The 16,977-nt window shown below is 44.7% G+C and overlaps 1 protein-coding gene across 2 annotated transcripts; it reads left to right on the top strand.

The window, feature by feature from the left end:
* Positions 1-1,201: 1,201 nt before the first annotated feature.
* On the top strand, positions 1,202-16,471 carry GSTA4 (glutathione S-transferase alpha 4). Of its 2 annotated transcripts, none has more exons than XM_024557967.3 (8): positions 1,202-1,312; positions 2,215-2,322; positions 7,351-7,402; positions 8,989-9,121; positions 10,022-10,163; positions 11,761-11,892; positions 14,464-14,602; positions 16,321-16,471. In XM_024557967.3, exons 2-7 carry the CDS (start codon positions 2,233-2,235, stop codon positions 14,584-14,586), a joined length of 672 nt encoding a protein of 223 aa, XP_024413735.1. In that variant the 5' UTR covers positions 1,202-1,312; positions 2,215-2,232; the 3' UTR covers positions 14,587-14,602; positions 16,321-16,471. The 2 variants fall into 2 exon arrangements, with proteins under 2 accessions (XP_024413735.1, XP_024413736.1); XM_024557968.4 differs by having other exon boundaries at positions 16,286-16,471.
* Positions 16,472-16,977: the final 506 nt, after the last annotated feature.

The raw sequence follows: 16,977 nt of genomic DNA, 5'->3' as shown, positions 1-16,977 counted from the left end.
AAGTTACCCGGATCAGATGGCTCCTGGGAATGAAAGACAAATGTACTCATTATTTCCTCCAAACCTTGTCCACCTCCACCAGGCTGTATGGAGCTAGAAACCAAGGCAGCACACATTCATTATTTCAGTAAATATTCTCTGAATATCTCCTCTGTGTTAAGCATTATTCTAGGGGTAGGATATACAAAAGCATGTTAAAAATGTGAAAATTCCTAGCCTCATGGAATTTACATTTTGCCTCAGACTACAGACTACAAAATAAAAATTTTAGTATATTAGATGACAATAAGAGTTATGAAAAATAGGCAGAGGGTGGAAAAGCAAACGTGTGTGCATGTTGGAGGGGGGAATCACTTCAAACTCAGGATGCTACTTTAATTCACAGACACTGAATAGGTCTCTCTGGATTCCCCCTCAACCTGCATTGATCCTTCTCAAGAGCCACTCTTGGGTGACTTCCGGTAATCCAACCAGCAGAAGCATGTTTTTGAACTATAATGTTTAATGTGTAAATGTAGCACTAGCCTATTGAAACAGAAAGCACTATTGTAATTTAAAAGTACTATTATAATTTAAAATTTTTAATTGTATTGTGAAAAGAAAGGCAGACTGCCACGTGCAGCGCCTCATTTGGATGTGTCTGGAGTCTTGGAAGCTTGACTACCCTACGTTCTCCTACAAATGGACCTTGAGAGCTTGTTTGGAGGTTCTAGCAGGGGAGCGCAGCTACTCGTATACCCTTGACCGAAGACCGGTCCTCTCCTCTAGTTGGGAAGGTCGTCCTCTTCGACCGAGCGCGCAGCTTCGGGAGGGACGCACATGGATCGGTGAGGGAGGAAGGGGACACCCGCCTAGCCAGCCAGATCAGCCGAATCAACCCTGGCGATCAATGGGGTGACAGATGTCGCAGCCAGATCGCCCTCACATCCGAAAACGCTACTGTGAGCACACGCTATATAAAGTCGAAATATAATGCCACCCTATTAAGTAGGTCGAGGTATTTTTTTAACTGCCAGCTCTCTAGTAAGATTTTTTACATTAAAGTCTAAATCTAAGTAAGACATCAAAGGTCATAGAATCTCTCAAAAGGCTACAATTAACGTTAAAACTGGCTTAAATTTCGGCTGTTTTTATATTATCCAGAATGCCTTGCAGATGGGTGGGGCATGCTAAATATTGCTGTCTCAATTGGTGAAATCTTCTCGGAGCCTCGCCCACAACTAGTGCCTCCTTGCCGCCTGTGGGTCCTGCCTGGCTGCAGGCTCCTCGTAGTGGCCTTTGTGGGATTCCGGGTGCTGTTAGCGGATTCCAGGTCTGTGGCCCTCCTGACGCCCCCACCCGCCTTTTCCCTTCTTTTTGTTTCTCCCCTCTTACCCCACCGTCCATCTTTCACCCCCAACCTCCTTCAGTCTTTCTCCTGTCTCCCTCCCTCTTTTCCTTAGTGCCCCCCACCTCCGTTTGGACAGACGTGGGCCCCTTGACTGCAAGTTGGGGTCGTTCTTGGCTCAGTGCGCATGTTTTTATTACTGTGCTTTGCGAAGTCTGAATCCGTTGGTGAAAGAGGCTGGGCTCAGATCCTCCCCTGGCCGGGCAGGCGGACGGATGGAACGAGCACCCGAGTCTAGTCTTGGGTGGCCGAGTCCGTGGCCTGGGCGCATTCGTACGGCCCGGGGCTCACCTCCCAGCGAGGGCGGGGGTCCATGCCGGCCCCCGGGGCCGCTACCTCAGGCGGGATGATGGATGCACATTTTGGAGGCAGTACTAACGCTCTGCCTGTCCACGTTCCAGTTTGTGTGAGAATCAAATAGGATGATGCGTGTGAAAGTATGCCCACTTGCAGGCGTGCGGGTGGGTGTAGGCTTCTCCGCGACCCTCCGTGCCTGGCCTCTACCGGCCGAATTTGGGAAATCTAAGATTTTTCAAGGTCAAAGTACGTAATGATCTGATTCTGCGAAGTACAATGCCAGCACAAATGTCTTTATAACAAATGGCCCCAGCATCCCAAGATCTGGAATAAGAAATCGTGAATAGAAACAATATAAAAGCCAAGGTGGTTTAAAAAAAAGTTTTAAAATGGTGATATGTTTTTGAGTGAGGGAAAGCGCAGTAAAAACAAAACAGTTTCCTGTGCCCTGACCGTGAATATTCCTTTAGCCCCTGAGCACTGGGGTCGAGAACACGAAAGTAGGAGGAGCTGCTGCGTGTGTTTTTCAGAAAGCCTGAAAGACCATCATGGCAGAGAAGAAGCCCAAGCTCCACTATCCGAACGGGAGAGGCCGGATGGAAACCGTGAGATGGGTTTTAGCTGCCGCTGGAGTCGAGGTACCTTATATGCTGTTTCTTCACAGATTCGTCGTACAACTGTGGGACTTTTGAGGAAAACCTAAATGGAGGGGCCCGGGGCTAGTCCTCTCCCTCTAATATTACAGACATGCTTCATGGAGTCAGGATTCTTTCCTTAACATTGTTTTCTCTCGTTTCTCTTTTCCAATAAATGGTCTGTAGTGCATGGACTTCTATTTTGCTTTTGACTTTTACATAATCATTGGCTTCTGATCTACCACCAATAAATATTTATTAATAAGGAGAAAAGAAATGAGCCTGACATTTGCCCGTTAGTCCCAGACTTTTCTGACTTGTACAATGTGTATTTCTTGTCTGCACCTGTGTATGTGTCGGCCCACAGTGATTTTGTTCTGTTCTTTTAGCTTCTTACTTACAGAAATTTTCCGGTAGGAACAAAGGTAGAGAGGACATTGCCCTTGATTCTATATGCCTTTCACTCAGCTTCAAGAATTGCTCATTTTAATGGTGATTATCAGCGGAAAAGGGGGGGGGGGGGGAGGTAGAAGACAGTAAAGGGGAGATAAATGGTGGTGGAGGGAGACTTCACTTTGGGTGGTGAACACAATGCAATACACAGATGGTACATTACAGAATTGTACACCTGAAACCTATACAATTGTATTAATCAATGTCACCCTGATAAGTTTAATAAATTTTTTAAAAAAGAATCATTAACTTTATGCTAATCTTGTTTCATCTAACCCCTCCCTTCCACTTCTGTGGGAGTATTTTAAAGCAAAATCCAACACTGGAGCACTTCATCAGTTTTTATGTCTAAAAGAGGAGAATTTTAAAACATTACCACAATTCCATTATTACCCCCTACAAAATGAACAGTTCCTTGTTTATCATGTAACACTTGGCCTGATTGTTGTAAGCTGGTCTTTTTACAGTTAGTTATTCCAGTCTGGAGCTCAGTCGGGCCTGCACACTGCATCTGGTTATATTTCCTTCTGAATTTTTAAAATCGATCAGTTACTTCTGCATTTAAAAAACTAAGCTCTGTATGTGGGAATAATTTTAGATTTATAGGATACTTACAAAGACTGTGCAGAGCGTTCCCTTATCACCACCACTCAGCCCCACCTAATGATAACATCTTGCATAACCATGCCACCACTAAGAAATGAACCTTGGTGCGGGACTAAACTACAGACTATTCAAATTTAATTAGCTTTTCCATGAATGTCCTTTTACTGTTACAGGATCCCCCATTACAGTCTTATGTCTTCTTAGTCTCGGTCCGTGACAGTTTCTCAGTCTTTCCTTTAATGTACAACCTTGACAATTTTGAAAAGAACTGGTCGTGTTTTTTTACTGGAGGCTGGGTAGAATCCTCCAGCTGGGGTTTGTCTGCTGTTTTTCTCATGATTCGACTGAGGTTTGGGGTTGGAGGGAAAAATAGCACCCAGGTGAAGCGCCCTTTTCGTTGTATCTCATCAGGGGTTACATAATATTAACATGGATTATCACTGGTGCTGCTCGTCGTGGTCACTTGGTTAAGGTGGTGTCTGCCCCGGTTCTTGTAAAGTGGCCATTTTCCCCTCTTTAGATGTGAATCCTGTTTAGCCCAGGCTCAAAGAGATGTGAATTAAGCGCCACCTCCTGGGGTGGGGGGCGGGGTATCTGCATTTAGAATTCTTAGGTGAGGGAGATGTCTTTTTCCTCTCCCTTTATTTATTCATTCATTCAGTCATTTATGTATATTAGTACTGACTTATGTGTATTTATTTTTTAATTTGGGTTACAATGCAGTAATATTTTACTTTGTTTCTCACATTATTCCAGCTTTGGCCATTGGAACTCTTATAGGTTCGCTCTTTGTGTCCTTTCCACATTGCCCCACCCCCCTTTTTATTTCTTTCTCCCCCTTCATCAGCTTCTTAGTTTCTAACGCAACATGGTTCCTTTTATTAGACAATGGTATGAACAGCCCGGATCTGGGTGTTAACTGTCTTCATTTGTTCTAGTGTGGAAGGAACTGCCCAGTCTAATCTCCCCCATTCTGCATTTGGGTGATTTACTCACATTTTAACCTGTTCTTTTATTATCTATATTTCCTGCAAATGGCTGGTTGGATCCAGTGTTGTGATCAAATCCAGGCTCCTTTATTTTCTTTCTGTATGAACATTTTTTTTTCTTGCCAGATTCTAACAGAGGGAACCGAGAACATATTTTTATCATACGCCATCAGGGGTGCATGATGCCTGACTGTCTCCTTTTCAGCCACGCAGAGCTTGACCAGTGTGTTCCGGAGACGTGGGCCTGGCCCACACATTATAAGGTCCCCCCCCCAATTACCCTTTCAAATAGTGGTTTTAGCAGCTGTTGATCGTCAGCATTGCTAGGGGTTACAGAATGGTGATTTTTCTATTTCTTTCATTTCACCTGAATGTATTAACTGTGATTCTCTTATACAGAGTATTTTTTCACTTGTTAACTATTTAATTACCTTGAAGTACAGCTCACATAGGAAAGGCAAGAGAAATGCTTGATTCGGTCTCTTTATCAATTTTCAGAATATTGAGTTCTGAAACCCTGGCAACCTCCAAAGATGACAAATGAAGGTTGTTGAGTTGGGGTTTTGTGTCTTCTTCATTTGGTTTCATTCCCCACACAGTGTTTTACACTTTTTAAAAATTAGTTGATATCCTTTTTATATACAAACACTGATATTTGGCTTCTCTTGAGAAACTGGAAGGGCTAATGATACTGGGCCCTCGTTTCCGCAGAATCTGAGGAAGGACTGCCACTGCACACACAGCTGGGCCTTTCTAGTTCCGCGCCGTCCCTCTGGTTCCCTATTGTCTCCGGATGTGTGTGAAAAAATTCTCAGCCCCCTGATCTCAACCTGGCCTGCTTATTTATGTCGTCTTCTAACCTTGCATGCTTCTGAATGTACAATTCTGTTTTATTTAGTAGCTTTTGCAATAGATGTCTTATATCTGTACGTAATATAATCAATCCTTCCTCACATCCTCTCTCTTCCCAATCTTCATTCTACCCTGCCCCTCCTATTCTCCTACGAGTCAAGATTTTTGGTTTCATCAATGGACACTCAACCCTAAATAAGTTAATAGAAAAAAAAAAAAGAACATGGGTCACATGACCTGCTTATCCTGGACCAATTACAGTGGGCAGGTAGGTGGGGCAGAATAATTAGCCCAGCCTGCGTCTTGGGCTCACCCCTCTGAGCAGGGTAGAGGGAGCTTGACTGGCCTTCCTCACTGGGGCTGAACAGTAGTTTACAGGAACAATTCCCAAAAGGTGATACGGGATGTGGGCGCGGGTGCCTCCCCACGTCTTCGCCATTTTTAGCTGGGTTTGTGCTCGTATGGATCTGAAACAACTAGGGACGGGCTGGCAGCCACTGGATGAGGTTGTGATTCCTGGCGTCATAGTATCTGTTGAGCCTTGGGGGAAAGCACACACATCTGAGTAACTAGGTAACAACCCGCTGAAGGGCTGCGGGTCCAGATGCAGGGAGTCAGCATCCTCCATCTCGGTCACTGGTTTGAGTCCTTAGACATAGCTCTCTGCTTGATGTTGCCTCTCCAACATCAAGCACAGAGCTCTATGTGCCTGAAGACCCCCCAAGCCAGAAATCCAGTCAGATCTCCTTGTTAAGGGGGAAATCAACGGCATGCAAAAGAGAAGACTTACGGGCCTCAAGCTCCTAATTCAGGGCTTCCAGGTTATTCACTTAGAAAACTGCAAGAATGTTGAAAAAGTGAGCGCTGTGATGTGGAAGAGGCCAGTTCTCCAAAGGCAGGGAGCAAAGGCGGCTGGTGGTGGAGACTGAAACCCCGCCTCAGGCAGTAATTACACTAGAGCTGCCTCCAAGTTCTGCCTGATTTTTTTCAAACCTACAGAAATATTGTAATAGTACAACGGGTACCTTTCCAGTAAATGTGTTCATTGCTACATTTGCTTTCTCCCTTTCTCTTTCTCTCTGCTTTTATTTCCTTCAGTCCTCTGAAAGTAAGTTGCAGACATCAGCAATACCTTCCTCCTAAGAGTAAACTGTCCTAATAACCACAATATCATTGTCACAACTAAGAAAATTAGTGCTGGGTTTACAATATCTAATACACAATCCCTATGTCCCCCAGATGTCTACATAACTTACATATGTGGGTAGCAGTTACAGCTGCCTCCCGAACCACCACCCCGATCCAGGATTTAACCAAGATTCAGGCATTTGGTTGTTAGTCTCTTTTCATCTCCAACAGTACCTTCTCCCCCCAGCCCCCACGCCCTTGACTCTGAAAGGGTCCAGGCCATTTTGTCGCAGAATTCCCACCTCTGGGTGTGCCTGATTTCTGCCTTATGGTTAGATGCAGGTTGAATGTTTTGGGCAAGGTTTTTTACACTGCTACTGTGTCCCTGTCATTGTGTCATAGCAGCAAGCACGTGACATTCAGAGTGACTTGTGGGTAACACTCTGAGATTGTGTGACTAGTCTGTGCCCCATGACCCAATGATTTCAGCATCCTTATTAGAATCCGTTATTCCATTGTAGGTTGCAAATGGGTGATTTTCTAATTTTATTATTAATTAGCAATAATTCTACATTACCTAGCACTAATTCTGTCAAAAAAAAAAAAATCTTTCTCCTCCCCCTCCCCCTTTTTAGTATCATCATTTCTGGACACAGTGGTTTGTTGTTGTTGCTGGGATGTCTTATAATCCACAGTGGACATCGCTTTTCCGTTGCTTGGACCGTCCCGGATCTGGCTAGGGAATTACCCTCAGGGAGGGCCCTAAGTTTGCCTTTGACGTGTCTCGCAGTCTTTGAGTGTCCCGGCTTCCTGACATGACAGAGTCAGCTTTTTCCTAGGAGCCCTGGTTTCTTTCAGTGGCAGTGGTCTTTAGAAACCAGGATGAGGGTGCTAAGTGTGCTCTTCTCTCGAATTTGGTGGCAATTTAATGTGGAATTTGCAGTGCTGAACCTGTAATAACATGTGTCTTTTCTTGGGGGGGGGTGTCTTTTTTAAACTTCAGTTTGATGAAGAATTTTTAGAAACGAAAGAGCAGCTGCAGAAGTTGCAGGATGGTGAGTGTGGACAGGAGGCAACTCTCGGTAATCCTGGTACTTTTTTCTAAAGAACTGATGTTTCTGTGGAATGGCAGAGGTGCTGCTGACGTTAAACGTTCAGAACAGTGTCCTAAAACCAGGCCAACGAGAGGGAATAACAGCTGAAACTGACAGGAAATCACTTCTTATTCGATACTTCTTTAAGAGTTAGCTAAAGCGAGAGGGCACGTCCCTCTTCCATCCACGGAAACAGCCCTTCTCCATCCTTTTCTCCTTCCCCTGACCTTCCTCATCCACCCTCCTCCTCCCCCTTTCTTCCTCTCCCTCATCCCTTCCCTCCTCATTTTCCTTGCCTCACCTCTTTCGCCTCCTCCAAATTATCTGAGACATTGGGCCTACTAAAGTATGCAGATAAAAGTCCCCATTTGCACTGGCTGCATTTCCGAAGTAACTACTAAGCAAATGAAATCAATAAAAGGCTCCCTTTAAATCCTAGTTAACGCTACCCTCTCCATATCCAGGCCCCATACAGGGGTGTCCAACCCAAGTCCCAGGATGGCTATGAATGCGGCCCAACACAAAATCGTGAATTTACTTAAAACCTTTTGCTCATCAGTTTTCATTAGTGTTTGTGTATTTAATGTGTGGCCCAAGGCAACTCCTCTTCTTCCAGTGTGGCCCAGAGATGCCAAAAGGTTGGACACCCCTGCTAGGAAATACCTAGAGGCCTGGAAGCAGCCTCCCTCCCAACCCCCAGCAGGGACCTCAAGCCCAGGTCGAGACTCCCTGGAGAGGGGCCAGCTGTACAGGGCTGTAATGCCACCTGTCGTGCATGACACTGCCCGACATCATGAGGCATGTGCAGAGTACTCATCTCCCCTCGACCCTCCCATTCCCTCCAGCCTTGAGCCCCTCCCAGGCCAAGCTGCACCCAGTACTTGCATCTCCCCCTGAGGTTAGAAAGTGTTTGATACAGGTTTGTTGAAGAAAGTTAGGGCTTACTTTTTGACCAGTGACAGCAAACGTGGTAGTAAGTGCTTTATGGCCGTGAAAGAGAAAAACCAATGAGTGTACATGAGTAGCGGTTGGTGGTTTCGGCTCCATTATCCCGTAGCCTAAGGCATGCAGTATGTGGAATAAATGTCCTATTCTGCACTGTCCAGCGTAGTAACCACTAGTCGTCTGTGCCTACTGAGCACTTGGAATGCATCTAATGTAACTAAGGATGCAGTCTACATTTTTCAAGTGTTAATTAATTTGAATTTAGGCCTAACTAGGCACGTGCAGCTACTAGCTACTCTCTTGGCCAGCACATCTCTGATGAAATGTCTTTGTTCCATTTCCACACCCTTATCACTGTGGGTTGGTACTTTTCCAGGGGTGAAAACGAAAGGGGAAAGTTCAGTACAAAGCTGGTTTTCATGCTTCGTTCATGGCTAAATCTGCTCCCCTGAATGCAGCTGAGGTTATCTATCTGTCACGAGGGAGTTTTACACTATTTCCTAAGGCTATGGCCCCAGTATCCCTTTTCATTCCCTAGAGCACTTATCAGGGGATGGGGGACAGTGGAGAGACCACCTCTGACTCTGGGCTTCCATTATCAGGTAACCACCTGCTGTTCCAGCAAGTGCCGATGGTTGAAATTGACGGGATGAAGCTGGTGCAGACCCGAAGCATTCTCCACTACATAGCGGACAAGCACAACCTCTTCGGCAAGGACCTCAAGGAGAGAACCCTGTACTGTGGCCCCTCCTGAGTGTTGTCACTTGTCAGCTTACTGATGCCTTAGCCGGTCTGCAGTCCTCTGCAGCACACACCCTGTCTACTTTGTGTCTTCTTGTATCATTAGAGTGAACAGGGAATGAAAGCCTAGAAAGATCGTGAAGACCAATTGCAAAGTCAGTACAGAGTATCTGAGCAAGATGATAGAAAAGAATTGAATTCAGATACTGGATTGTGTATCTGGAGTGTGATAGTTTCAGTTTTCAACATCTTTAAATGCTTTGATAATACTTTTTACCTTTCATGCAGATTTATTACCATTACGTATTAGGAATAGGAAGCTGCTGTGACTATGACATTCAAGGCCTAGGATACTGTGCCTTGAATTACGCTTTGAATGCAAAGCCTGGTCCTCGTACCCCCTAGATGCATGACCCTCGGCAGTGTGTTTAGCTCTGGAGTCCTGATGAGTTTCCTGTGTAATGGGGATTGTATAGCACATTCCTCAGAAAGCCTCAGGATTCTATAAAATACCGAATATAGAGTGTTTACCACCATGCCTGATACATACCAAGCATTCCATAGGTGATGTCCACTCCTTTTATAAATGGGGAGTTCCACCCACACTGCACTTGGGTGCTGGTGTGAGAGTGGAGGAGCAGGGGCTGGGAGAGGGGGCCTCAGGACTATTGTGCTTTCTGATTTGTGACAGGTGTTTCTGAAGGAATTTTCCAAATGACAGCTATAGAGTTGTCTTGGTATCCTCCCTCTTAAGAGACAGGTGTAGATGAATGCTTCTTGCTACTTAAGTTGTCAGATCCCCGAGAGAAAAAGCACTCTGAATTGCTTTTTCAGTTGTGGATGCTGATGAGTTCCAGGAAAGGGAAACTAAGAAAAGCGCTTTTTCATTTTCAGGATTGACATGTATGTGGAGGGGACGCTGGACCTGCTGGAACTGATTATCATGCACCCTTTCCTAAAGCCGGACGATCAACAAAAGGAAGTGGTCAGCATGGCCCAGAAGGCCATCCTTCGGTACTTTCCTGTGTTTGAAAAGGTAGGAGGCAGAGAAGCCTATGGACAAGCAGAACCAGACCACAGGGAGCTGCCGCCAATGCCCCTTTTCATTCATGGCGGTGCGAGGCGGAGCCCCGATGGGCTAACCCGCGGGACTCCTGAGAGCTGACAGTAGCCATCAGCACAAAGCCAGGATGGCTTGGAGCCTCTCAGAGCCCACTAGGACCACATTATTCAGAAGTCCGGAGAAATATGGCTCACCCCATGTGTGCATTGTCGTTCCTTACACCCACCAGGTGCCCACCCTGTGCACCGTACAGAAAAGCAGGAACTCCCTCGTTCATTCATTCTTTCATCCCACAAACGTTTGTGGAACAGTGTTATGTATCAGACACCCTACTTAACAGTTTGATGTGAAGGGAAGAACCATCACTCTTTATTTCTCTACCCTTTGCTCTTTTTTTCTGTGCTATTTATCTTGTCTTATTACTGTGCTTCTCTGAACTTTTAACTCCTCTTTTCCTCAACTGAGAGGAATTGTTTTAAATGTGTCGATTAAAAAAATACACAAAAGAAGACAATGTTAAAATATAGAATTGGCAGACTTCCTCTGGCCATTTCATGCATTTAGATTTAAGAAGGGGTGGTATTTCCTGGGTTTTTCTGTCACTCGGTTTCATGTTCTCTTGCCCACAGGCACTTTGTGAATGTAAAATATGATAATGCAGACATGTGGTGTGACGAGGAGAAACAGGTGCCTTGGGGAAAGGCCATCTCTGGTTCTTATGTCTCAGTGGCCCAGATGATGTCAGGGTTCTTCCCAACACATGAACTAAAAATGGTTACTCCTCTTTCATACATAATGGAACAGAACCACAGGGAGATTGAGTGATGTGCCCACGGAGGAGAGCTGGGAATGGAACTCAGCCCTCAGAATACAAATTCTGGATTCATTGTACTTCCCCGCTCTGGCTCCAGTGGCTGTGACAGGGTCCCTATTTGTCATACACACCACACACACATGTGCACACGTTCTCACACTCATGAGCATCCGAGAGTTCACTGCCAAGCGGATCTCCCTTCTTATACCACGGTTCTTATGACTCTCTGCACCTATATGGTACTCTCAAAATGGGGATTATGCTTTTAGTTCTCTCTGGCTTAGAAGATGAGAAAGGAAGCCTACTTTTTTATAGTCAGGTCTATTTTATGTCTATGAGTGTTGATGTTTGCAGAAACAACTGGCAAACAAGACTGGACTCTTTGGCGAGGACCTATCGCTTACTCCTTACGTCACTTCCTGAATTCATCAGGGCTAGTTCATTTCTGTAAATGTATCCTCAATATTTACAGAATAGATACATCCTTTGAAAGTACTGGATGCTAAATCCAGAATTAATGTCTTTCACCTTTACCATGTTCCATTCTGATATAAGCAGATACTTAAGGGTGCTTTCATGTCTATACGTTTCGTACACGCACAGTCTGATGTAGGGAGCTTCCTCTTAACTGATGTTGTTAATAAAGCGATGAAAAGATAAGACCATAGGGCCACCCTCCTCCGGCACTGCTGTGATTCAGTAGCTTCATCAGTTTCTCTAGAGTACCATACTGATGCAAACCACTTACCCCTGCAGGTCCTACGGGAGCACGGACAGAGGTTCCTTGTTGGTAATCAGCTGAGCCTTGCGGACGTGGTTCTCCTCCAGACCATTCTGGCCCTTGAGGAGAAAATTCCCAATATCCTGTCTTCATTTCCTCACCTGCAGGTAAATAAAACCACGTGTTAGAAGACTGGGCCAGAACTTCTCGGCCTTCCCTCAATGCCTGCGGATGGGTTGGGATGCGTGTGTATGCGCATAACTTTTTAAGATTCTAGTTGGTGAAATGAAATGAAGGTACAGACTTGACATTGTTTTCCTTCTCCCCAGATCTTTAGAGCTGAAAGATCATTTACATGTGAAAGAAGTTTTATGTTGCTTTTATTCCATAACTATACTTGTGGAACAAAATCATACACAGCTTAGCCATAGGTGCTTGCCATAGATGTAATCACGTGGGTGGGATGCATCTGTTCCTGTTGAATGTACTGACCGGGAGGACGTGAGCATCAGCATCAAAAACAGTCTCATCCTCCGGGCATGGCTCCCGTTCTCAGAAATAACGTGGTCTCAAATTGGAAATATCCAAGCCTGAGTTCTGAGAGCTAGTAGGAGGCACCCTAAACATCATCATCCCAAGGAGTTCCCACCATTCCCCTTCCCAGAAATTCCGAGGAAAGACTTGGTTGTGGCTCAGCTTATTCCTCACTATTATTCTGGCAGGATTGATCACATAGTTTTGAAGCCGAAAAGGCCTTTAAACAACTAATCTCCTCCAGTGCCTTCAACATACATAGGAGGAAATAGAGACTCAAGGTAAAGAGGTCAGCAGTCAGATGGCCCAGCTAGCGGGTCCCTGAATTTTGCCTAGAACCTTAGCCTTTTATTTGCAAGTCCAATGGGCTGCCCTCTGCACTGGGGGTTGGCCAGCTACACCTCCCCCCACCCCGGCCAGGCCACATCAGGCCTGCCACCTAGTTTTGTACAGCACTTGAGCTAAGAATGGCTTTCACATTTTCAAACAGTTGGGAAAAAATGTCAAAAGAAAACAATATTTTATGACACATGAAATTACATGAAGTTCCAATTCCAGTGTCCATAAATAAATAAGTTTTATTGGCACAAAGCTGCACCTATTCATTTATGCATTGCCTACGGCGGCTTCTGTGTGGCCGCGGCACAGGTGAGTATTCTGTTAGAGTTGACACGTGGCCTGCAAACCCTAAAATATTTACCGATCGGTCCTTTGTGGAAAGGCTGTCAACCCCCGATGTAGACCACGTAGGTATATCTTTGACAAACCTATCAAAGACCCAGGGAGACATACACTTAATCTCTAAAGAGTAACACATGTACTTTTTCTAAGAATAATTTTCCCAAGTCCAGTAAACATCATTTTGCTATACGAATGGGTGCAGCACTACCAGTTAAATGCACACACCCAGAAAACGAGAATAAAAATCTTCCACAGGGCAAATAGCCGTTATAAAGAAGAAGACACAGAGCTGGACATTGTTTACTTGACTTTGGTGCCCGTAGGTTCTTGCAATGGCCCAAGGACCTACTGGTATTTTTTATCCATGCTGTATCAACTTGTTTTTAAACCGCAGGCACGTTTGTGTAAATACAGTTTTAATCTCTGATAAGATCAAGCATCAGTATTAAAGAACTTCAGAATCTAACACCAGATCTGAGTTTATTTAGAGGGTTATTCCTACAGTAATTAAAGGGTTAAGAATTGTATCACAAAAGTTTATTATACATGATAAGCATAAACCCCATGTAAATTTTGAAATGATAAATCCTATGGAACAAGCTTCTAAATATTGGTATAATATTCAAAACTAGATAATACAAATAGTTAACATAATGACAAAAAGAAAGTTGTCATATTTATATTAACGGACACGACTAGTGGAGTTTTTGTTAGTATTAGTGACATATATGTATATTTATGTATTTGTGTACATGCTTAAGAGGAAGCATGTGCTTTGCTTATAATCAGCATTTAATAAATAGCTTCTTAAATGAATTACCTCTTTGAAAGATTTTTATTACAATAATTACATATAATGCATATATACATCTTCATATAACTCAAAATTTTTACTGGATCAAATAGACTTTTTTCTCAGTCACTGAGAATTGGTAAGATTTAACTCTGAAAAAAATATATGATTTTTTCTTCCATGCTAGTTTACATAAATATCTGGTATCTGAGCCCCAGACTACAAAAAAATGTAACTGTCTCCCACACAGAGCCAGAAAGAAGATTCATTTACTACTAGAAGTGGAAAAGACCAAGAAAGCGGAATCTTAAAATCTAAATTGTACCATCTGATGACTTTTTAAAGCACTTTTATTTAAATGGCTTGTGCATTTTCTGTGAACAGTTCAGTATATTTAAGGTCCTTCCCAAGGCTTTTTTCCCTTTTTCCCTCTTTAGGCAAGAATCATAATCCTATTCTAAGTACCTTTTTAATTTTGCCATCTCTGAAACAAAACTCACATCTTGCTGTGAACTCTGAGGTTTGCATAAAGCCTGGTCTAGATACCAGCCACTGTTGGCAGAGATCATAAATAACCGCACCCAGAGGTCAGATCTTAAACAGATGCTGGATTACGGTTCTGGTTGGATCCCTGTACCAAATATTTATTGAACAGATTTTGATGGATGGACCATTTGGAACAGATATACCCTTGTGGTTAACCTTGAACTTCTGCGTTTTCCTTTTCCAGGAGTACACAGTGAAAATGAGTAATATCCCCACGATTAGAAAATTCCTTGAACCTGGCAGCAAGAAGAAGCCTCCTCCCGATGAGATCTACGTGAGAACCGTCTACAACATCTTTATGCCGTAGAACAACGCAGGCGTCTGTGAGTGAGAACTCACCCCTAGAGATTGCTGTGTCCGCAGTAGTATCTTAATTGATGCCAGGCTTCCGTGATCCCAGCTCTGTCGTGGTGCTCTGTATGGTTGTTCCTAAGTTGGGTCTTTCGTGTCAAGGAGGTCTCTTTAGAAACATTGACATTTTTTTTTGTCCAGTGAATAATGTTCTGGACCTGTTTCTGAAAACCTTTTTGGAGAGGCTGGCGTTTACTCACTTCCTGACACCAGGGGTGGGCAGGACCTCATGTTCTCCCCTGAGCTGCTTCTCTCCTTATCCCATTCTAAACCCCATCTGGTCTCTTCCTCATTTTTCCTGTGCAGTAACAACAGAACATCTAGTGAATATCTCTCCTCTGAGCTATTAGAAATCTGTGGTAGTAATGAATGCAGTCAGTATAAGCCAAAATAAAGAATTTACAAATCACGGCCCTGTTGCTAGAATTCTTAAATTAAATTGTTTGGAACCTATTATACAGTTATATGGTTCAAAAATCAAAAGAGGGTGAAAGGCTGTACAGTTGGAAGTAGTCTTTTCAGCCCTGTCCCCAACCACCTGGTTCTTCCCACAGGCAAACATACTTATCATTTGTATGTCCTTCCAGTTAATTTTGATGTACACATAAGAAAATATAAGTATATATTACTTTTATCACCCAAAGTTCATTTGCAGACTTGAATTTTTTGCACTTCAGACTAAAAGGACAGTTTATTCATACCGCTTTACACATATGTTGATTTATGGCTCAAATACTACCTACCTATGAGCACCTATTATGTGTTAAGCAGGTTGCCAGGAGGCAGAACCCTAGAACAGAGCCCCTGCTCTAGAAAAACTGACCACCCAGAAGGGGAGAGAGATGTGTAAGCAGCGGAAGTAATTTTGGAAAAGGAAGAAATGCTGCTTTTTGGAGTATCTAATACTCAGAAACTGAAAAACTAAGGAAAGCCAAGTTTTTGACGAGGGCTCACAGAGGAGACACATTCATCCCTTTCTGCAGGAGGGGGTTTTGCTCAGATTAAAAATAAAAAACAAAAGCAATCCCGAGGTGATCATCAATGCCTGCCCCAATCATTGCATGGGCCTTAGTGTTTTCTTAGAGGAAGATCAAGTGCACACATCCAGGGCGCCGTCTTCACGCTTCCACAGTGTGAGCACTCTGTCATCACTCTAACACTTAGGACTGTTGGAAGAGCAGGGGCTTGGTGACACGGGAAGCAGTGGGCCCGGCCCTGGGAGCAGTGGTGGCCCAGGCTGCTGCTGCTGCTGCTGCTGAGGGAGAGGCCCAGGCTCCGGCCAGGATCGGAGAGCAAGAGCCCCCAAAAAGAGGCAAAGGCGGGAGGGGGGGAGTGTGCAGTGAAAAGACTCCCTTCCCAAAGGCCAGACCGGAGGCAGGTCTGACCTTTGCTTCTGGGAGGTGACGTCTAAGCCCTTGGAATGTCCTGCCTGATAGAGTGTCTTTGCCTGCGGACCTTGAGCCAGCCAGATAGTACAATGTGACTTTTGCCATACCAATGTGGCCACGTACGTAGGGTGGGGGCTCTGGGCCCTGCGGTGTCAGCTCCACTCTGGACGGGCTGGAGACGGCTCAGCCGTGTGGGCAGTCAGGTAGGCCCATGTGATGGAGCCTCCAGTAAAAGCTCTGGACTCAAAGCTTGGGTGGGCTTCCCAGGTTTACAAGAATCCATTGTCACACATGGTTGCCAGGAGGAGTTAATGCCGTCCACGACCCCCCAGAGAGGACATCAGGAAGCTGCGGGTTTGGAACGTTCCTGGACTCTGCCCCGTGCATCTCTTCCCCCGGCTGATTCCCATCTGTATCCTTTCCCTGTAATAAACCGCGGCCGTGAGTATAACAGCTTTCAGCGAGTCCTGTGAGTTCTTCTGGGATTGTCAAACTCGAGGGTGTTTTGGGGGGCACCCCCTTGAACTTGCAGTTGGTGTCAGAGTGAGGGTGGTCTTTTGGCCTGCTCCTAAACTCTTCAGGGACGGGAAACATTTTACACTCATTTGAAGGTTCATTTACACATGGGAACAGACATGGACTTGGTAACACCCAGGGGTCTGTATTACTGAGTTTGGGGGATGGCAGCAAATTTGGGCTGTTTTACAATGCCACTGTCAGTAGTAATTGAGGGGCTGCTCTACAGACCTTAAGGCCATTTTGTAAACATTGCTCTTTGGGTTTTAATTCTCTTAGACACCAGGGGGCACTCGATGCTGGCTCTTTGAGAAAACAGCTGGAGAGGAAGTTTGGCTTCTGTGCTGAATTGGAGGACTAGAGAAAATAAACACAAGAGGCCAAGCTTTTTCCCGATGAAGACAGATTCCCATGTCTTTCCTGCTCATGGTTACGTGACCTCC

This window comes from Desmodus rotundus, chromosome 11 (genome assembly GCF_022682495.2).
Source record: "Desmodus rotundus isolate HL8 chromosome 11, HLdesRot8A.1, whole genome shotgun sequence".
In the NCBI taxonomy this organism is placed as follows: Eukaryota; Metazoa; Chordata; class Mammalia; order Chiroptera; family Phyllostomidae; genus Desmodus; species Desmodus rotundus.
The sequence above is the reverse complement of the archived record's forward strand: the minus strand, read 5'-3'. Positions and strand labels throughout refer to the sequence as shown.

What these genes read in the sequence shown, in the direction of transcription:
- GSTA4 (XM_024557967.3), top strand. Translation starts at nt 2,233, where the DNA reads ATGGCAGAGAAGAAGCCCAAGCTCCACTATCCGAACGGGAGAGGCCGG. An exon ending in GCTGCAGAAGTTGCAGGATG is followed by an intron (nt 7,403 to 8,988) that starts GTGAGTGTGGAC and finishes TTCCATTATCAG; the next exon opens with GTAACCACCTGCTGTTCCAG. An exon ending in GACCTCAAGGAGAGAACCCT is followed by an intron (nt 9,122 to 10,021) that starts GTACTGTGGCCC and finishes TTTCATTTTCAG; the next exon opens with GATTGACATGTATGTGGAGG.